This window comes from Melozone crissalis, unplaced genomic scaffold (genome assembly GCF_028551555.1).
Source record: "Melozone crissalis strain CALT ecotype California unplaced genomic scaffold, PUWL_Pcris_2 ptg000062l_1, whole genome shotgun sequence".
In the NCBI taxonomy this organism is placed as follows: domain Eukaryota; kingdom Metazoa; phylum Chordata; class Aves; order Passeriformes; family Passerellidae; genus Melozone; species Melozone crissalis.
The window spans coordinates 5,008,748-5,030,730 of record NW_026535840.1 but is presented as its reverse complement, the minus strand read 5'-3'; the positions used below and the strand labels follow the sequence as shown (position 1 = coordinate 5,030,730).

The window sequence follows — 21,983 nt, the reverse complement described above, 5'->3', positions numbered from 1 at the left end:
TCGGAGGAGGTTTTGAGCACCTTTTCCCTATTTCACAGCCACTTCCCATCTCCATTCCTTCTACTAAAATCCTCATTTGTCCATGCAAGAAATGGCTAAAAAAATCCTCATTTATCTATGCAAAAAATGGCTAAAAAAAATGAATGTCCAATTTCCACCTGGGAGGAAGCTGTGAGCCACCTCTCATCTCCATTCCTCCTGTTAAAATCCTCATTTGTCCATGTAAAAAATGGCTAAAAATGTCATGAATGTCATAAAAATGGCTAAAAATCCTCATGTGTTCAGGCAAAAAATGGCTAAAAAAAATGAAATTCCATATTTCCACCTGGGAGGAGGCTTTGAGCCACTTCCCATCTCCATTCCTAAAAAAATGAATGCCCACATTTCCACCTGGGAGGAGGCTGTGAGCACCTTCTCCCTGTTCCACAGCCACTTCCCATCTCCCTTCCTTCTGTTAAAATCCTCATTTATCCATGCAAAAAATGGCTAAAAAATTTAATGCCCACATTTCCACCTGGGAGGAAGCTGTGGGCACCGTTTCCCTGCTCCACAGCCACTTCCCATCTCCATTCTTTCTGTTAAAATCCTCATTTTTCCAGCAAACCATCACCCCCAAGCACAGCAACGCTGCTTAGGGGAGGTTTAATCCAGTGCAGGGTTAACAGCTTTCACCTCCCTTCTTTAGCCAGGCAGGCACACAAATCCAGGCAGAATTTTCCAGCCAAAAGCAATCCATACAAATTTTTAGCAACCATATTTAGACAACCTCTTTCTCTGAAACCGCTTTTCCCACGAAAGGTTTTGTGTCCAAGTGTTAAAAAAAAAAAGAATAAATCAGATTTTTCCCAACCCTACCTTCCATGACGTAGACCAGGGAACCCACATCTCCCTCCTTGATGATGCAGCTGTCCTTGCCATACTCCACAGGGTACATACAATCCACAATCTCCTGGATCTGGGACAATTCCAGGTTCTTCATGAAGTCATTGTCAAGGATTGCTTCCTTTATTAGCTCCTTGGACCTGGGGAATAAAAATTTTTTTAAAAACTCAGTATTTTTCCTAAAAACGTGCAGAAAACTCAAAGAAAAAAATTACAGAGATGTGAACTTGCAATTATTTGTTGTAAATAAACTTTAGACATGTCCAGCACTGCAATAAAAATAGATTTTTGTGGAGTTGCAAAATCCCCTTTTAGCTACAAGTTTCACATCTACAATAACACAGCTCTTGGAATATCTTCCATACACAAAACTGAAAGGAAGCACAAACAAGAAGCTAACAGATTTATTACTTGGTTTATTATATTTCCTATTAATTACACAAACTGGAGCACACCAAAGGGTGACACTGCATGGAGATTCTCTGAGTATTTATATTCTAATCACCACAGGAGGCATTTGGCACAAAACCCCTAAACCCACTTGTGCAGGTGGACAACTGAGAATGTTGAATCCTGATCTAGACCAAAAGTGAAGCTCCTAAAACACTTCCAGGCTGGACAGCAGCTCCTCAGCCCTTCCCTCCTCACCCTGGAGCAGCCAGGAGGGATTTAACTGCTGCAAAGATGAGTATGAAACAAAGTTTTCAAAGAAAAACGCTTTAATGGGTCCTGTCTTCTTGAAAAAGAGCCTAAATGGGAATTGGGGACACCCAAACTGTGGGAAGTGGATTTGTAGAGAATTCTCAAAGCCTGATTGAAGGCTTATATAGTGTGTGCATCTGTATGCAAACTTTGAGAAAAGAAATGCTGACTTAGAAATGCCCTGGAATAGGACAGAAATAATTGAGAGAGAAATGGAACTAGAAACAAGTTTCAAAGGATGGCCTTGCAAAGAAGACTAGATACTTTTGGAAAATGGAGCTATGAAAAATGCATTGCAGTGTATTATGATTATGAACACTTAGAGTGTATTATAATTAAAAAATAGTTGGCTTTGATTGTAATGACGTTAATTATAACATCTGTATTGTCTCACTCTTGTCCTAAGACTGAAAACAGAATAAAAGTTTTTTAAAACACCACCTCTAAGCCCAAAAAGAGCTTAATCTGACACCAGCCCAGCCTTGCACAGGATTACAGCAGCTCAGGGTTCCACCCACCACACTGCCAGCTCCGTGATGTTTAAGATTCTTTTTATTCCTTTGATAGTTTGGAGGTTATTTCAACACTGGACACCAGAAGCCACCAGAAGTGACCCTGCTGAAGGGCAGGAGGGGACAGGACCAGGCTGCCAAGGACAAGGTGGGCTCAGGACACCACAAAACCATTCCTGATAGTTGGAATCTGCCCTCACAGCCATCCCCTGTGTGCAAATAAGGACCCCCAGGTAAAGCTGCACCTGGGGCACACCTTCCTTTCAGCAAAGCTGGGGATTTGTCAGGCTGACCAGGTGCTCCACAACCCCATTTCCTCCATTTGCCAGAGGATGCTCTCCCTGCTGTGCCTTGATTCAGCTCCTGTCTGCTCTTCTGTCAAATCCTCCTCACAACCAGCTCCTTATTGGTGGTGCCCAATTGGCCACCAGAGAAAACCTAATTAAAGCTATTGTGTTCATCGTGTCCACCTGCATTCCAATTCCAGGCTTTTATTTCATTCCAAGGCTCCAAATGTATCTCATTTCTCCTTGATAGAGTCAGGATTTCAAGTGGAGCTGCTGCAAAAGTCACAAGACCCAAAAAGACTCAAAAGTGGGGAATTCCTGGCCCAAGTCAAACTTCCCTCTGGATGTAGAGATGCTCAGCACAAAACAAAGCTCTCTTTGTTAGAATTGAACATGGGGAAGGATTTGAGGAGGAGTTGGGAAATTTGGTCCAAACAACAGCAAAGGAACAGGAAAACTCAGTGGGGCTCAATGAGAATAAAGGTCTTTTCCAGCCTTTATGATTCTAGCTGGGAGAGAAGCAGCAAAACTGACCCAATGTGAAAAAATTTAGGGAATTCAAAAGCTTAATAACATTATCAATATTATATTAATAATAATATGATCTCAGATGTGTAAGAGAACATCTGAATCACTTGATTCAGTCTCTGTCCTCAACACAGGAACATCACAGCGTGCTCAGAGTCCCCCCCAGGTCATCCAAACCCTTTTAACCACCCCACAAAATCCATCATCATGAAGGAAAACACGTTGGCTGGGCCATCAATGAAACACAGCTTCATCTCTGCCACATCTGAGCATCCTAAAATTAAATACCCACAAGGAAAGGGCTGGATAATAACTCAGTCATGCTTGAATGTGAGCAAAATAGGCTTTATTAGCAGGGATAATTGGTTAAGATGAGGCTTGGACTACAAAGCCTGTGAGAAAAGCACCTCCAGCTGCCCTTAAACAGGGCAAAACCACCTTGGCAAGGCAGCTGCTTATTTATGAGAGTATTTCATAAAACCCCAGACTGTTTTGGGTTGGAAAAAACCTTAAAAATCATCTCCTTCCACCCTTCCCACCATAGACTAAACCATCCTCCACAGTCTGGGAGCTCCCAACCTTTCCAGCAGGAAATATTCTATCCATCTTTCAGAACAGAGTAGGAAAAAATCAGAGTTTGACACATTTGAAAATGAGTTGGTCCTAAAAATACAACGTCAGAGCTACTCTATTGTTCCCTGTGAGAGAATCTTCATCACTCTTAATAATTCAGAAAAATTATTCATGCACTGCTGTGGCTTGCCAGTCCCACACACTCACACATGCCAGGCTTTCAGCAACTTCCACATTATTTTATTATTATTATTATCTTTTCTTTCCCTGTAATCCACAGGAGCCATTTCAAATAAACAGGATATTTTTCTATTGTGTTTATTCATATATCCAATCCCAGGTGGGAAAAGCTCTCCCAAGACCATCAAGTCCAGCCTGTGCCCAATCCCCACCTTGTCACCAGCCCAAAAACACATGAATTAACTCCTAGTTCCCAATTATTCAAATAAAAATTTATTACAAATTATTCAAACGCTTCTCCAAACCATGCCATTCCTTAATCATCACCATTATTTCAAAGCAGCAGCTATCCCACATGTGTGAACACAGGAATCTACCCAGTAACACAGAATAAAAAGTATTTTAAATGGTTAAAAATCACACTCCTGCCACGGCAAGGAAGTGCTTTAAACAAGATACAGCTGTTCCATTAGCTCTTATTTCTTCTGTGCTTTCTGGTTCAGGTTTCTAATAGGAACAAGGCACAAACAAAATAACCTACAACATTTGTAAGGCAGCAGGACTGTTTCTAAATGAGTTTGTCTGAAGGAGGAGGATTTCCATGAATATTTACTTAGCACTGGAGTGGATGTCTCTGCCTTCAGAGGGTCACTCAGAGTAGAAAGCAGTTATTGCCATCTTTCCCCTCCAGAGCAAGCCTGGCACCCAGCCATCCCTGTTTTCCTGCAAGATTAATGACCAAATGTGCCGGAGACTTGATGAAGAGTTTAAAAAGAGGGCACAATCCTCTGTGATACATCCTGTCCCAAATCACTTTAGGTCTATCACAGTAATTAATAAGGCAACAGGAGGAAGAAGCTAATTGCATTCGAATTTGCAGAAGTCATGCAAAAAGAACCTTAACAAGTTGCCTACAAATACACTTCATGCATTAAAAACCTGCTTGTGCAGTGCCCAAGGCCAGGTTTTTAGAGCCACCTGGGACAGTGGAAGGTGTCCCTGCCATGGCAGGGGTGGCACTGGATGGGCTTTGAGGTCCCTTCCACCCCAATCCTTTCTGGGGTGCTTTGCAATGCCTGCAGTAAAATAACCAAACCCTGCAGCACAGGCTGCTGTTATCCTGACAGGAATTCCCATTTTCCAAGGAACACAAGGAATGCTCATCCCAGGCTCTTTCCTCAGAGCAACACATTCCCCACGTAGGGTTTGTACCTTCTGGCACGTACAGTAAATATTGGAACACAAAGTTGTTCTTCATCCCAAAAGGGTTCATCTCAATGTGGAAAAGCCACTTTCTAGTTTTAAAGGAAGGGAAAAATTTAGGAGCAGATGGAAAAACTTCTGACAGATCCCTCTCCAGGGATGCTTCCAGAAACCAAAGCCTTCCCTGTAGTGGTGCAGGCCCAGTTTGGAGCCTGCAGGAACCTGAGGGTCAAGGAGAGCTACCCAGGAACCACCCCCAGGGACAGAGGTGGGCCAGGAAAAATAAACAAATTAAGAGTTCAGTTTAAAGATTACTGACACAATTCTGAATTTTAGGCTGTTCACCACCACAGCTTTGAAGCAAAACCGTTTGAAACGATCAGTAAGGAAAATTAAAAGCAACGTACTGGTTGGACAGGCTGAAAGATAATTGCAAAAAAGGGAAAGAAAAAACACACTTTGGAGTGACAAAAATAAGCAAGACCATTTAGCTGTTTCCATCTCAAAACTTGCAGCAAAACTCTTCAACATGCCAATACTAAAGGGAGGAAGGAGTATTTTTTCTGATGTTTCCCCCATCAGGAATTAACAACTACTACTAATAACCTAAATCTCCATATTTAGGAGGGAAACACCCACAGGAACTTGACCAAGCAGACAGAGAGAGTTCAAGTTTACAGAATGAAAAACACAGGGTCCTGGGAGAGGAGAACTTGTTACTTACTCATAGAATAAGCCCAGCTCAAAGCTACTACAACCAGTGGCACCTTTTTGGGCTGGGTCACCACTGCTGCAAAAATCCAAATTATTTGTAGAAACTGATGCCCAAAAGCACTATTTTTTGGGACCGTCCATATCCCTGCCCAAGGAATTAAGCTGATTTCAGAGATAAGATGTATGGAAAAAAATCTGTGCAGCCTCTCTCCCTGAATCTGAGGAGGGATAGAAAAACCCAGCCAATCCCTACAACTGTTTAAAATCCACACTGTGAAATGTTTAAAAGTGTTTACCTCTACAAAATGTGGCCATGGAAAAAGAAAAAAAAAAAAAACCTTCCTTAAAAAGGGATAACACAGCCAAGGATTGAGCCTGCTCCAGCTTTCCAGAAACCATCCAGCAGGATACGAATACACAGCAAGGAGTGTCAGACAGATTTTTTCAAAAGCTGTCTCCAGATGTATCTCCCTTTCCAAAGGGGTTGTCCATTCCAAGTGGCACAAAAAGCAAAGTTTCCAGCAGGGTTGAGGAAGCTTTTTGCTCAAAGCTCACCTTTGTAGAGCTTCTAACTCTGCTTTAAGCCCTCATGCAGTTCAAAGAGTAGGCAAGACTAAAACACAGCTCTGCTCTGGAATAGAACCCCAGAGTGGTTTGGGTTGGAAAGGACCTTAAAATCACCTCCTTCCACCCCCTTTGGGCTGTCCCAGACACCTTCCACTATCCCAGAGTGCTCCAAGCCCCAGTGTCCAACCTGGCCTTGGACACTTCCAGGGATCCAGGGGCAGCCACAGCTGCTCTGTGTCTGTGCTGGGGCCTCTCCAGGCTCACAGGGAAGAGTTTATTCTGTCTATGGAACCTGAATTTCCCCTCTGTCAGTCTGAGCCCATTCCCTGTGTCCTGTCCCTCCAGTTCCTGTTGCAGGGTCCCTCTCCAGCTCCCCTGTAGCCCCTTCATGCCCTGGAAGGAGCTGTGAGGTCTCCATACGCCCTTCTCACAGCTCCAGCTCTCCCAGCCTGGCTCCAGAGGGAAGGTGCTCCAATCCCCTCAGCAATTTCAGGAGCTGCTCCAACAGTACCATGCCCTCCTTACATTGAAATATCTGCAGAACTCATCTCCTGTGGCCTGGCCACACATCCAGAGGTTACTGAGACCCACAAAGCCTTCGGTGATACCAAAAGGAGTATCAGCAAGAGACCAAACCTGTTCCTGGCACTTCTCCCTTCCCAGGGTTATGGATTGTTGGCAGCTCCTAGGTTCCCATTAAAGAACCAGAGGTAGGAAGCAGAACTTCCAAGATGATTATTTCATACCTCAACCACCAGCCTGAAGCCCAAACCCTTCAGCAAAGCTGCTTTTCCTAGCAAAGGGAAAATCTTGGTGCCAAGGCAAGGTGGAGGGTCCTCCCTGAGTGCCAAAGCTCCCAGAGCAGGAACAAACCCCCAGCACAGGGCAATTCCTGAAATGTGAAATGCTGGATAATGCCTTCAAATCCTAAAACCTACAAGGGAGCAAATGGATCTCTTCATAACTCACTCCAAGGAGTAGAGCAGGAGAGGAAAGCTCCAACCTTTGGGTAAGATATGGGGCTTGTTTAGGCCCCAGTGCCACTAATAGCTGATAACTCTGCATTAGCTGTTTGTTTTGGCTCTGGATAAAGCCCACTCTGGATGTTCCTTCAAGGGAATGTTAAATATAACTCCAGAGAGCTATTCTTGTCTCAGTAACTGGGAATAAGAGTAGGATTCAAGTCTGGGACCGAGTAACATGAAGGCCTTTAAATACACTTGTGGATTTTATTTACAAGGCTTCCCATTCCCACAACACACAACCCACAGCCCACCTTCAGGTTTTAGGGGAAATTTCTGAGCAGGATCTTAAGCATCTTCAGCGTGACTACTCCTGAAGAGCTGGATGGAAAAAGGTTCTTCACAAGAGTCTACTCAAATTTTCAACCAAAAGGCCAATTTTAAAGTGCTCCTGAAGAGCTGGACAGAACAATGTTCTTTACAAGAGTCCACTCAAATTCTTAACCAAAACGTCAATTTTAAAATGCTCCTGAAGAGCTGGATGGAAGAATGTTCTTCACACTAGTCCACTCCAATTTTTAACCAAAATGCCAAATTTTAAAAATGCTCCCGAAGAGCTGGATGGAAGAAGGTTCTTCACTGGAGTCCACTCAAATTTCCAACCAAATTTTAAAATGCTCCTGAAGAGCTGGATGAAAGAATGTTCTTCACAAGCATCCACTCAAATTTTTAACCAAAATGCCAATTTAAAAACGATGTTCTTCACGAGAGTTCACTCACATTTTCAACCAAAATGCCAATTTAAAAAGGATGTTCTTAACGAGAGTTCATTCAAATTTTTAACCAAAATGCCAATTTAAAAATGCTCCTGAATAGTTGGATGGAAGAATGTTCTTCACAAGAGTCCACTCAAGTTTTTAACCAAAATGCCAAATTAAAAAGAGGTTAAGCAACTCTACCCTGATCTAAACCTGTAAGTCAGGAAAACAGCTTCCACATTTCCAGGTTTTCTTGCACTTCAATACAACTCAGAGTCGCAGAACCAAGTTGCTCTGCAGAGAATGTTGCTCATACAGCTCCATTTAGGATTTCTAAATATATCAGTACACTGCTGTTCATTATATCATATTTTGGCATTCGACATTTAAAAAGAAAAACCATTTCAGCAAAAAAAAAAAATATTCAAATCCCCTTTCACCTACGCTGAAAATTGTTGTTGGTATAAAAATACTGTAGGCAAGAGTTGGTTAACTTGCATTTTAACATGTCTCACCCCACAGATCTTCATTTACCGCCCTTTTTTAGGCTCCTATTTTGCATCCTTCAAAGCCTCAGGTTTAGATCCCAGAAATGTTGGCAGGCTCAGGCAGGAGAAGCAGTTCTTGGTTCTTGCCAGCACAATTTGCCTCCTCCTGCACTCCCTGACAGCTCTGAGGAACTCCCACATGAGCTGCATTTTGAGAAACCACTACCAAGCCCTCAGAGCAGGATTGAGCAGCTCCTTGATTACCTGAAGCAAACAGCAGAAGCTTCAGGCAGCTAATGAGAGGTGAAAACACAAAAATCAGAGAAAAAAATTAGGTTGGAAAAGATCTCTAAGGCCATGGAGTCCCAGCTGTGCCCAGTGCTCACCTTGTCCCCAGCCCAGAGCACTGAGTGCCACCTCCAGCCCTTCCTGGGACACCTGCAGGGCTGGGCACTGCAAAGCTCCCTGGGCAGCCCCTGCCAAGGCCTGAGCACCCTTTCCATGCAGAAATTCACACCTGAACACGTGGCAAAGCCATGGTGAAGGGGGATGGGTGTCTCTAAGGCAGACTTCTGGGGGTTGTTACCCCGTGCATTTCACAGTTTCAGCACTCACATCCAGCACAGCTGTGCTGGAGCCTTCTTGCACCTACAAAAATAGCAGAGAAAACACATGTCCCCATATGTCTACACACCCAGGAACCCAGAAACAACCCAAACTCCTCCAGAAGGAGCTCGGTGAGCAAGACAGAGGCACAGAGACCCAGACAACACATCCTGAAGGTCACAGCCACCTTGGAAAGAACCATGGAGTCGAAAGGCAGGAGTTTCTCCATCCATCCATCAAACCATTATCCATGAGGGCTTCCAGTCCTGGCAGCTCCCCTGACTGGAGGCAGGGATGAGGAGTGGAGCTAAATGGTAGCTCCAAGAGTTGCCCCAAGTTTGTCAGTGCCTTTGGAGGTCTGTGTGGCTCCCTAGGGATAAATGAAAGAGTGGGCAGTGAGCTGCACCCAGATTCCCTGGAGAAGGGAGTTACTGATGGCCACCACGGAGATGGCTTCACCCTGGTGCAGTGGGCAGGAAATCTGCCAAGGGGATGATAACCTAATTTACATAGATGCAGAAATCCAATTAGAGATGCTCTGAGCAGAGACAGCTCACTCTGCTCTCCTGGATTAGAGGCTGAGAACACGTCAGGAGCTCCTCCAAGTGCACCGTGGGCCAGGAGAGATGGATGTGCTCTGCAGAAACACTTGGCTCCTCCCTGACAAACACATCCACAGGGAGTGCTGTCACAGCCAGGGAAATACAGAGCTGCTCCAGTGAAAGTTCAGCAGGGGGATCCACAGGAATTGTGATGGATGGGGAGGGGAGAGCAGCGACAGAGATTGCACATCCCTCACTGTGATTCACCCAGAGCTTGTGATGGATGGGACTGTCACCAGGGAAGTTCCATCAGCTCTCTCCAGCCTGGAGAAGTCCCTGGATGAAATGCCATAGGCGTGTGGCAGTGGAATGCAGACAGTGCTTGGAGCCTCAGTCCTCCAATAAATATCTCTGAGGATTTTAAGGAAAACTATTTCTTCCTACTCCACGAGTCAGCAGGAGGCCTGACATTTGCAGGCAGGCTTTGGGACATAAATATTTGCAAGATGTGTGGCATTGTCCAAATAACTCCCCACTGACAAGCACCAAGGAGCAGCCAGTGGGGAAAGAAGGGCAAGATGTGCCTCCTCCCAGAAGGGTCACTCCAGGCTACTGCCATGGGAGCACATCCTGCAGCCTCTGTCTAGCCTGCCAATAAACCAGATTAAAGCTGGACAAGCACCTTGTGGCCGGCATGATGAACTCTGAGCAGCCACACAACCTGATAACATTTAACTGGAGAAAGAGCAGCAGCAGGAAGGAAGCTCAGGAGGTGTCTGTGGAAAAGCAGGGGGATGGGGCTGGGAGCAGGGCAGTGCTGCTGCTGCCTTCCTTCTGCTCAAAGGCAGGTGGGGGAGAGGCTGGCACACTCAAAATATTATTTTCTCATTCCTATTTCTACTGCATGAGCATTGACTGTCATAATGCCACTGAGTTTTGAAGAATATGCCAACAAATGCTCTGCACAACTCCTTGAATCCAGGGAACAGGGACAGGACAAGGGGAAAGGGCCTCAGGCTGGGCCAGGGGAGGCTCAGCTGGGACAGCAGCAGCAGTTTCTGCATGGAAAGGGTGCTCAGGCCTTGGCAGGGGCTGCCCAGGGAGCTTTGCAGTGCCCAGCCCTGCAGGTGTCCCAGGAAGGGCTGGAGGTGGCACTCAGTGCTCTGGGCTGGGGTGATGCCTCAGGTTTAGCTTTTGTGTTTTTCAGAGTCTGTGCTACTTTAGTGTGCAATTCTGAGCTTCACTTCATTAAGGGATGGTGAGCTCTCTGCACAGAGCAGGGGCACAAAACAATTCCTGCTCTAGCTGGGGACCAAGGACAAACGATCCAAATCTCAGGCCCAAGAGCACAAACAATGTGGGCTGGAGAGAGAAAAACAAGCAGGATGGGACTGCATAAGCTAAAGCTGGAATTGGACAATTAACTCCAATATGCAAATGGAGCAGAACTTATAAAAGTGGGAGATTTGGTGATCACTCATCCATTTTGTGCCCATTTTGGTTCACCTTGGGTGCAGCCCTGGCTGGGCTCTTGTGCTGCCCAAGGTGAATCCATTGAGGAGATCCTTTTAATAAATCCCTGCTTTATTCTTTAACTCTGTTCTAGGGCAGCCTTCTCAAGGCATCAGGGGACAAGGTGGGGATCAGGCACAGGATGGACTCAATGACCCTGGAGATGTTTCCCAACCTTAATAACTCTGTGGTACTAAAACAACACAGGGCTTTTGCTCTCAAATGCTCTTGCTCCTCCTGCTTTAGGAATTCCACTCAGAATTCCATGGTTGTGATGTTGCCTTCGGCTGCAACCAAAAAAGAAACCCAAACTCTGAAGCACTGTCTTCATGGAGGGGAGATCCCACAGCCACAGAAGGGATGCTCAGCATTGCAGGAATGAGAGCAGCAAAAGGCAAACACCTCCAGAAAAACCCTCTCACCCAAAAAAACCCCACATCACAAAAAACACAACCCCAGGCATGGAAAGCTCCAGTCTCAGGGCTTTCAAGTCCTCATAAAATCTTGTATTGTGAAGAACAATCTTCAGGGCGTAATTGGTGGTGGGTTGGGGATTCAGAGAAATTTCCCTAACTCCCATAAACCATATGGGACAAACTCCAGGGATAGCTGCAATCATCCAGCCACATGTAAGCACTAGACAGAGAGAACTTAAAGGAAATGTTTTGAAGGATAAGAGTGACAAATGAGCTAGGAGAAAGCAGGCACCAAATTCTGATGAAGGCGAGGGAGAGATGAAGAGCTTTGAATTTGAAGGACTTTAGGAAAGAGCCCTTTTCTTTGATCAAAGTAACTCTCCTCCAGAGGCACTGAATGTTTCCAGGAATTTCAGCTGGAAGGATACTGAAGGGAAATGTCCTATTTGTGGCAAATGGGAAGATATTTCCGAACAAGTAGTAACCTCACATTTCATGGCAACACTTGTCCTCAGGGAATCCTAACAGGATGGACATACAGAGGTAAAAGAAGGATGCAGCAATACAAAAGGTGCTGCCCAAGGAAAGCTGAGGAATAACATGGAGACTATGAAATCACAGAACCAGTTAGGCTGGAAAAGCCCTCTAGGATCATCCAATCCAGTCTGAATGCTCACCTTGTCCCCAGCCCAGAGCACTGAGTGCCTGTCACAGCTGAGACAGCCATGACACACAGAATATCACCAAACAATTTCAGAAAGCTTCACCCACACAGAATAACACCTCACCAGGTCAGAAGGCTTCAGGCATCTGCTCACACAGAGCAACATCCCAACACCTCAGAAGGCTGCAAACAACTGCCCCTCCTGTGCTTCAGCCCAACCTTGTATCCCCTCATGTTGATGCACTGCACCTGTGTGCCCTCTGCTCCTGTGGGATTGGTCAGTGCCCCTGGGCTCATTAATGGCTCATTATCTTTAATATCACTCACCTGTCCTGCACAGCTGCAGCCCACTAGGGATGAGGCTCAGCCCCACTCCCAATGACCACAAACTCTGTCCCTACAGTGTCACCTCCAGCCCTTCCTGGGACACCTCCAAAGCTCCCTGAGCACCCTTTCCATGCAGAAATTGCTGCTGCTGTCCCAGCTGAGCCTCCCCTGGCCCAGCCTGAGGCCCTTTCCCCTTGTCCTGTCCCTGTTCCCTGGCAGCACAGCCCGGCCCCCCCTGGCTGTCCCCTCCTGGCAGGGAGTTGTGCAGAGCCACAAGGGCCCCCTGAGCCTCCTTTGCTCCAGGCTGAGCCCCTTGCCAGCTCTCTCACAGGTTCCAGACCCTGAGTAAGTTTTGGGGGTCACTCACTCTGGTCTTTAGGAGCCACTGTGACCTCCTGGTGTTACAGCCTGGAGAACCAGAATCCCAGTGTGGGATCCACTGAGGTATTCCCAAGGGAAGGCTGTCCCCTTTACAAACAGGGCCATTCCAAGGGGAAACAGGAGCAGCACTTGTTTCTGAGGACACACAGAACAGGCATTAAGGCACACAGCTCTTCTGCCTCCCTCAGCAAGCCAGGAAAGCCCCAAAATTTACAGTTCAAATTTGCTGCCATGCTGCTGCCCAGGTCCTCAACAGAAAACCTTTGGTTCATAGGAAAGCTCCAAACAAGCTATCAGAGAGAAGAGCCAACCTCATCTCAAGGCTGAGAACTGTGACAGAACAAATAAGCCAGAGGAGGGCAGAGAATTAAGTTACCTTTATCTGCATCACATGAGCAGAAAACAAGGTTTGCTCCCATAATGTACTGCTGGCACTGCTTTCCTTCCCTTGCACTACTATCCTGCACTTAACTCTCCCCTCTCTTCCACCTCCCTCGTGTCTCATCACCTTCCCACACTATCTCCCATCTCCAAAATGCTGGCTCCCATTGCAGTAGCTCTGGTTTGTGTTCCTTTTTCATCTCAGTGCCTCATTTGACATTCCTAGTGCACAGCACCATGGATTTCTCTTTCCTTTCCCTCCACCATCCTCCCAAAAGCTTTCTCCCCTCTTGCTCCTCCTGCAGGTCCCTGCCCCTTGCTATTTCACTGCTCTCATGGGACAGCTGAACAAATATCAGCCAAAATGGCACTGGATGGGCTTTCAGCTCCCTTCCCACCCAAACCATTATGAGATTCCATGACAATGAAGAAAAAAAAATCCCACAAAAAAAGCAGACCAGGACAGCAGTGCATCCCAAGCAGACAGAAATGGTGTTTCTTCCAATGCAGCATATGTGGTTTCTAGGGGAAAAGCTCCTTTCTTCTGTCCCAAATATTTCACAGGACTAGGAAAGGAACCTTGCTCACTTTCTGAAAAGCACTGCTACAACTCTTCTTCATGTTCTGAGTCTGTTCCATGCCCCACAGGCTGTGTTGAGGAAATATTTACATAAAGGAATACACAGAAAGAGCTAAAAAGAGATGGAGAAAACGTGCCTGCCAAGGAGCAGAATTATTTCCGTGGAGGAAGCAGGAACTGCTGGAGGGAGCTGAAATAATTCAAATCCAGTTTAATCCCAACAGGCTCAAAAAAAGTGTCATTTAAAATTTAAAAGCATTTTAAAGATAACAGTTATTTTTTAAAGTCAAAAGCAGGCACGAGCTGTTTGCATAAGTGCTAATATCCCATATATTCAGGTGATTGGAAAGATCAGCCCAAGCCTGTCTTAAACACGGAACACTGAAATTAACTGGCACTGGAATTCTTATTCTTGGAAAACACACCTTCCTTTAGTGAGTTTAAGGAAAGGAAAAAAAAAAAAAAAAACCACAACATTGCAGCATTTCAAGTCAGTGAGAAAACAGCACAACTTTGTGTCACTGTCATATTTTCTGGAAAAATCTCTTTGCCCAGGACTTTGCTCCTTGGAAGCTGAGAAGCCTCATTAAAAAATGAAAACAATAATTATCTGATTTGCTTCTCCTGTGTTTGGTACTTTGGAATGTGTTTGGACGTTGTTTACCAAGTGGCGATTGTTTCATTGGTTTCACGTGCATTGTTTTCACTCACTGGCCAATCAGTGCCAAGTTATGTCAACAGTGGAAGGAGTCACAAGTTTTTCATTATTATCTTTTAGCCTTCTGTCTCTATCCTTTCTCCATTCTTTAGTATAGTATTCTTTAATATAATGTAGATCATAAAATAACAAATTAGCCTTCTAAGAACATGGAGTCAGATTCATCATTTCCTCCCTTCGTCGGGGGTCCCAGAAAATACAACAACTTTAAGCATTCTTTTTTGAAATCTAAACGCAGCCTGTTCTCCCAAACAGCAACAGCAGCCAGAGCTGAATGGAAAACTCAAACCCCAAAAAAAAGCAGCCAAACCCTGGGTGGGTCATTGTTCATCCTGGAGCCTGCACTTCCACATCTCCTTTTGCAGCAGCTTTGAAAAGTCTTTAGTTTTCAATGGAATTCAGTTTATTTACCCTATTTCACCCACAAAGCTCCACCTTATCTGAAATGAAACACCTCTGCTCACCTAACAAAGCCCTTCAGGCAGCTGTGTTGCACAGGCAGATTTTGGAAAAGTATTTTAACTTTTAAATTTAGAAGTATTTAATGAGTGCTCATTCCTGGAGAGACAGTTTTTCTCCAGGAATGAGAACTCCTGGGATTCTCCATTATGGAACACTAAGAAGAGGAATCCACTTCTTCCAGCTAAGGGAACTGGGACACTCTGCTTGCTTGGACCCACTTTGTAATGCCAGGACACAGGGAATGGGTTCAGACTGACACAGGGTAGGGCTGGATGGGATATTGGGAATTAGGAATTGTTCCCTGGCAGGGTGGGCAGGCCCTGGCACAGGGTGCCCAGAGCAGCTGTGGCTGCCCCTGGATCCCTGGCAGTGCCCAAGGCCAGGCTGGAGCAGCCTGGGACAGTGGAAGGTGTCCCTGCCATGGCAGGGGTGGAACTGGATGAGCTTTCAGATCCCTTCCAACCCTAGGAATTCCATGATTTTCCCCATCTATTCCAAGAATAAAATTACCAGGTCTTTGATAATCTGTAGCCCCAGTGTCCTTTAGGTGCAGTGGTTCCGAATGGGTGCTAAAAGCAGCATTAAGATTTAAACTCCCCTCATTTTTCTCTCTCCAGCCTGAGATTCCAGCAGCTGGCAGCTTTCACTTCCCACCACAGAACCAATGAGGCTGGGAAAGCTCTCTGAGTCCAACCATCAGCCCCACACCACCACATTCAGCCAGTGTCCCCAAGTGCCACATCCGCACCTTCCTGGACACCTCCAGGAATGGGAACTCCACCACCACATTCCCACAATGTCCCCAAGTGCCACATCCGCACCTTCCTGGACACCTCCAGGAATGGGAACTCCACCACCACCACCACATTCACCCAGTGTCCCCAAGTGCCACATCCACACCTTCCTTGGATACCTCCAGGGATGGGGACTCCACCACCACATTCACCCAATGTCCCCAAGTGCCACATCCACACCTTCTTCCTTGTGCCACATCCACACCTTCTTCCTTGGACACCTCCAGGGACGGGGACTCCACCACCACATTCACCCAATGTCCCCAAGTGCCACATCCACACCTTCCTTAGACACCTCCAGGGATGGGGACTCCACCACCCCCCCAGGCAGTCCCTTCCAATGCCTGACCACCATTTCCATGGAGAAGTTTTTCCTTTATCCAATCTAAACCTCCCCTGGCACAGTTTGATGCCAATTTCACAAGGTGCTCAGCCATCCCAGCATTTCTTTCCTCCTCAACTAACTCTTGCAAGAGCCCTCAGGAATATAACATTTTCCACCTGCCAGTTGCATGGATCTGCTTTTCATTTTTTTCTGGCAGCCATCCCAAAAAGCTGCTGCATGTGAAGCTATTCTCTCCAAATCCTACTTGGACAATTTGCCTTCCTGCTCAAGGAATAAAATCTAACAATTCCTCTCTGTGCTGGTTAATAAATCTGCATGCTGCTTTCAGGGGTTTTTTTTGTTGTTTTCCAATAGAGAGACAAGGCTGTTCTATTTATAAAGGTCAAGTAAATTGTGTGCAGTCTGTGGAGCCTTAACATCTCTGTGTTATTAAAACAGAATATTTCATTTAAACAGCCCCTTTCAGAGAGAAAAAGAAATTTCTCCCACTTATATCTCTTCTCCCCTCCATTCTGAGTTAAGGTCTGTGCACACAGAGGAGAATGCAAGTGTTTGTTTGTTCTTCACTTGAATTATAACAACTATTATTTTTTAAACACTCTACAACACTTTTACAGGTTGTTTGGATAAGGCACAGCCATAAATCCTGCTCGGCTGTCATGCCAGGAAAAAGCCTGGCAGAGAGAAAAGCTGCCAGGAACAGCAAAGGGGGCTGGGGCTGAGGGGGGGTTAAACAAGGTTTAAGAGGCTTAACCTGGACAAAAACATTGCCTTGGGACACATCTCTGCCATTTTCCTGTACTGGAATGATGTCCTGAGGGACTGGGACTTCCACATGAGGTCACACAAGGATTCAAGAGCTGCCAGTGCTCAAACCTCCCTCAGTTCTGTGATTAAACCACACTGGTTTAATCTTTATCCGCTTAACAACAATTGCAAATAAACGGGTTTTTAGTGGTCAGAGTGGTGATCATGGCACAGCAAAATGGGGCAGACTGCTTAAATCCAAGGTGGCAGTACCTGTGATGCTGCTGGCACTGCACAAAGCCCAGGCAGGCCCCCAGGAACACAGCAAACACAGAAATCCCACCTAAGCCCATCCCAGTCACAGCATTCCCAGCTTGTGCCTTACACAGCCCAGGAGACATTCCTCAGCACAGGAACCTGAATTCCTGATGGAATTTTGTGTTTGGTGATCTCCACCGTGGGCTGGTGGGTGGCTGAGAGCTGAGGGTTGTCCTGTGCCACAGAACCAACATCAAAGAACACAGGAACAACCAAAAACTGAGCTGAGCAAGGGATGTCCCCAGGCTGGTTATTGTGTTCTCCCCCAGAGCAGCTCAGAGAAGTCTGTAAAGGCAGAATTACTCCCTGAAGGTGCTCCAATTCCATTTTTCTGGACTGATATGCCCAGCACTGCCAGCTGGAAGCTCAGCAGCAGAAACCCCAAGTGACCAGCTCTGCCCCACAACAATCAAACTGGGCTCCACAAAGCCTTTAGATTAACAAAAGAAAAACAAAACAAAAAAAAAAAACACTTAAAGTTTCTAACCTGAGCTTTAACTATTTTAAACTCTTCACATCATTAGCACACTTCTAATAGACATAAACCCATTCTTAAAGATTGCTGTGTGATTTCATTTCAGGTTACTAGGAAAAGAAAGCCTTAAACAAACCTGTAATTAACCTATAGCTGCATTAATGTTTGTTCTTTAGGTGGGAATTTGAGGAAAGCTTTTCTGCCTGTGAAAATCAATGTCCCTGAAATGAGAACACTGGAATTTTAAGTGTCCTGTTTTTGTTAAAGACCGTGCCTTGCTATTTAATCAGGAATGAAAAGTAATTTCTAATCACTAAGTGCCCGTGCTTATGAAGCAATTACAGTTAAGGAATTCTCTGGGATAGAAAAAACTCATCAGCACTAAAAGCCAGACAGATGAAAGCCTGCAGTGATGGGCAGAGCAAACCTTGTGCTGACCACAATTCCCTCCTTCTCAGGTCCAACACCCCAAACCCCCCAATTGCCATAAATTAGGAGGCAAAAACACATGAACAGCATAAGTACATCTGAAGAGGAGAAAATAAAGGAAAAAATGAACTTCCTCCTGCTCTCTGGCCACCCCTGAGGCTGCAAGCAGCACTTCAAGCAGGCTGATGAAATCCTCCTCGTCAAAGGCAGCAGAGGAGTGTTGTGATCTGCACACTCCCTCTCCTAATCTGTTCTGGCAAGGAGATTACAGGAGCTGCTTCCTTGAAAAGAAGTCAAATTTATGCACACACGAAGAAAGGGCTAACTGTACAATCAGTCCCAAGTGCAGTGCCAGGAAAACAGCCTGCTGCAAGGGGAAAATGAGATGCAAAATGCAGCGTGGAAGGGAAGATGCTGGGTTTTCAGCTCCTGCTTTATAATGGAGCAAAAAGGCCACAGTGGTCATAGAATTCCAGGAGGGTTTGGGTTGGAAGGGACCCATTGGGGGGTCCCATCCAATCCCACCCCTGCCATGGCAGGGACACCTTCCACTGTCCCAGGCTGCTCCAAGCCCCAAAGTCCAGCCTGGCCTTGGGCACTGCCAGGGATCCAGGGGCAGCCACAGCTGCTCTGGGCACCCTGTGCCAGGGCCTGCCCACCCTGCCAGGGAACAATTCCTAATTCCCAATATCCCATCCAGCCCTGCCCTCTGGCACTGGGAAGCCATTCCCCCTTGTCACTCCATCACCTCTAAAGTATCCCTCTCCATGTTTCCTGCAGCTCCTTCAGGCCACAGTTTGGTCACCCCAGAGCTTCTCCTGTCCAGGTGAGCACCCCCAGCTGTGCCAGCCTTTCCTCCCAGCAGAGCTGCTCCATCCCTCTGCCCATGCTGGTGCCTCCCCTGGGCTCTGCAGCAGCTCCAGGTCCCTCCTGTGCTGGGGCAGCTCTGCAGGTGGGGTCTCACCTGAGCCCAGGGGCACAGGGGCAGAATCCCCCCCTGCCCTGCTGCCCATGCTGGGGCTCAGCCCAGGGCACGGGGGGATTCTGGCTCCCAGCTCTCACCCCCAGCACCCCCAGGGCTGCTCATCCCCAGCCTGGATCCATCCTAGGGGTTGCCCTGATCCAGGGGCAGCACCAGCACCTGGCCTGGTTAAACCCCCTGCAATTCCCAAGGGCCCCCATGGAGAAGAGTTTGAGGGTTCAGGGTTTTGTACCTGAGCCAGCCTGGGCAGACAGGAAAGACAGAGGAGGGAACAAGGCTGGAGAAGGGCACTGTGTGCCCAGCACTCACCTTTGCCATCTCCAGCTGGGACAGATGTCCCTCCCCTACTGCTCCCCATCACTCTTCTTGCAGGGAACAGCAGCCACCAACAGCCAGGACATTTGCAGACAGCCCAAGAAGCAGTTCTGAGGGTGTGAGGGGGAGGGTCAAAAGCAACAATCTGTTTATTGGCACCTAAATATAGCCCAGTTAACTCAGCAAACATTTTCTCTCTACTACATTGCTATTTTGTCTGCGTGCAGAGGCTGCAAGGAACCAGCTGCAGCATCACCAGTTGATTACATTCTCTGATGAGGAATTTGCTTTTGTTCCTCAGCAGAAATTTCTGCCCCTACGTGCCCCTGACCACTCTCCTGGGTCTTGGGTATGAAAATTCAGTTTTCTGCTAAAGCCCCAGCACAAAAAAGGAGCTTTTCACCTCAGCCATGCCTGGCCAGGAATCAAGTCCCTGATAATCAAACAGGACACATCAGGTGGCTGCTCTTCCAGGCTGGCCACAGGCTGATTAATTGTTTCATTCCACACCAGGTTTATTAAGTTCTCTCACTCCACACCAGGTTAATTAATTCTTTCATTCCACACAACCCAGCTGCTGCTAAAAGAGAGGTTTCTCAACCAGCTGCACTCAGAGTGGAGCCTGCTGCTTAGAAAAGCCTTCATGGACAGTAACCAAAAATAAGACGAGGCATTTTGAGGTTCTTCTTTAAAAAGCATTATAACCCTTCAGAGCGTTTCCAGGGGGTCTTTTTTTCACTTTTTTATAGTTATAGGACTGCACACTTGGACACCTGTAGCATGTAGAGGAAAACTTTTTTCATTATGAAAATTAGAATGAAATCATAGAAATCCAGAATGGTTTGGGTTGGAAGAGACCTTAAAGCTCATCTCATTGCACCCCTGCCATGGGCAGAGACACCTCCCACTGTCCCAGGCTGCTCCAGCCTGGCCTTGGGCACTGCCAGGGATCCAAGGCCTGCCCACCCTGCCAGGGAACAATTCCTAATTCCCAATATCCCATCTAAACCTCCTCTCTGTCAGCATGAAGCCATTCCCTGTGTCCTGTCCCTTCATCCCTTGTCCCAAGTCCCTCTCCAGCTGTCTTGGCACCTCCTCAGGCACTGGAAGGGGCTCTGAGCTCTACCCAGAGCCTTCATATCCAGGCTAAATCCCCAACTCTCCGTGCCTTTTCAAATGAGCCCTGATTTTTTTCCCCCAGTCTCACTTAAATCCCACCTTGCCTCAAGTTTTACCACACAGGCAGATCCCTGTCAATGCAGCTTCTGATTTACTCTTCAGATGAGTCCACAAACAGACAATTGATTTAACTTTTAAAAGCCCTCCCTGCACAACAGATACTCCTTAAAAAGCACAGGCCAAGGGCAGAAGGAGAGATCTTCACTCTAAAATAAAGACCAAAACACCAAAATACACATCTACAATTCCTCTGCAGTGCTTTCACACTAATTTGCTGAGGTGGCTGCCTTTTATCCTCAATGTTTGTATTGCAGCAAAGTGCACTTGAGTCGACAAAGCAATCCCATAGAAAACGGTGTCAAGGCACTGAGTGGCTGTGGCTGAGCAATTCAGGCTCCCCAGCCCAAACTGATTTTAAAAAAACCCAGCTTTTAAGTCTTCTGGAAACACTGAGCACAAGACAGGTTTAAAATGAGCAGATATGGGTGGAAGGAAAAAAAATCCTGCTGTTGAGCAGTGAGAGATGGCCAGTGATGGGTCTGAAGCATCAGCAAGGGATGCTCAGGGTGTGCATCCTGCAGTCCTGCCCTGCCTGTCCCTCAGTGTCCAAGGGATTTCATGTCACCTGGTGGCTGCAGACACCTGGAATTTAGGGTGGGAAGGTCCCTCTCATCATTTTTCTGGGAAGGCACACAGAGAGAGCCAAGGCAGTTCTAAAGGAGCCACAGAGCAAACAACCTGGCAGCCAGGCAGCTTTTTTGTGCATCCTATTCTTCGGTGGAACTGATAAAAATTCCATTAAGAAGCTTGGAATAAGCATGGAATATTATCTCCCCATGATATATCATTTCTTCAGCATGAGCAAAGGCACAAAATATTTCAGCTGCTGACCAAGGAAATCAGGATGGGTAACAGAGCTCAAGGCTCCCCAGGAAGCACCTAAGCCTTAGAAAGCTCCTCCAGCATACATTAAAACTCCAAATCCCTGTGCAGATCCCATTCTGGGTACATTCCACAAGCATCCACACTTCCCACAAAGCTTCTGCTTTGCCCCAGTGCCCAAGGCAGTTGTCCCAAGCCACCCTTCCCAATCCTGCACCCTGCCAGCACAGCTTTGCTGGGCTTTACCATTTGGTTGCTACATATTCATGGATTTTCCATCCATAACAACCCCACCACAATGCTCTGAATGTTGCTCAGCTGTATTTATCAAGCAGGAGCCTCCTTCAGAGCCCTACAGCCAAAATGTTTGTGCCCAGCCAGCTCAAACAAATAATTTGACTCCAGCTTGTAACACCTGCCCATCACAGAGCACAGCAAGAACCTTTTGTGGTAAAAAACATGAAAAAATAAGTGGATATAGAGTAGGCCAGCCATTGAAAAAGTCCTTTATAGCTCACAGCTGGAATTTCAGTCAAAATTAAGAGGGTGGAGAGCCACTGCGCTCCAGAGG

At 46.5% G+C, this 21,983-nt stretch overlaps 1 protein-coding gene across 2 annotated transcripts in view; it reads right to left on the bottom strand.

Moving 5' to 3' along the window:
• The window catches only part of PRKG1 (protein kinase cGMP-dependent 1), a 353,715-nt gene that overhangs the window by 318,810 nt on the left and 12,922 nt on the right, over positions 1–21,983 (bottom strand). The window contains exons 1-2 of one of the 2 annotated variants that reach the window (XM_054288352.1): positions 19,346–19,397; positions 856–1,022 (exon numbers count right to left, since the gene is read on the bottom strand). In XM_054288352.1, the coding sequence (XP_054144327.1) occupies positions 856–979 (124 nt within the window). In that variant the 5' untranslated portion in view covers positions 980–1,022; positions 19,346–19,397. Of the gene's footprint in view, positions 1–855; positions 1,023–19,345; positions 19,398–21,983 lie in introns of those variants that run through there. The other variant, XM_054288351.1, reaches the window with a different exon arrangement.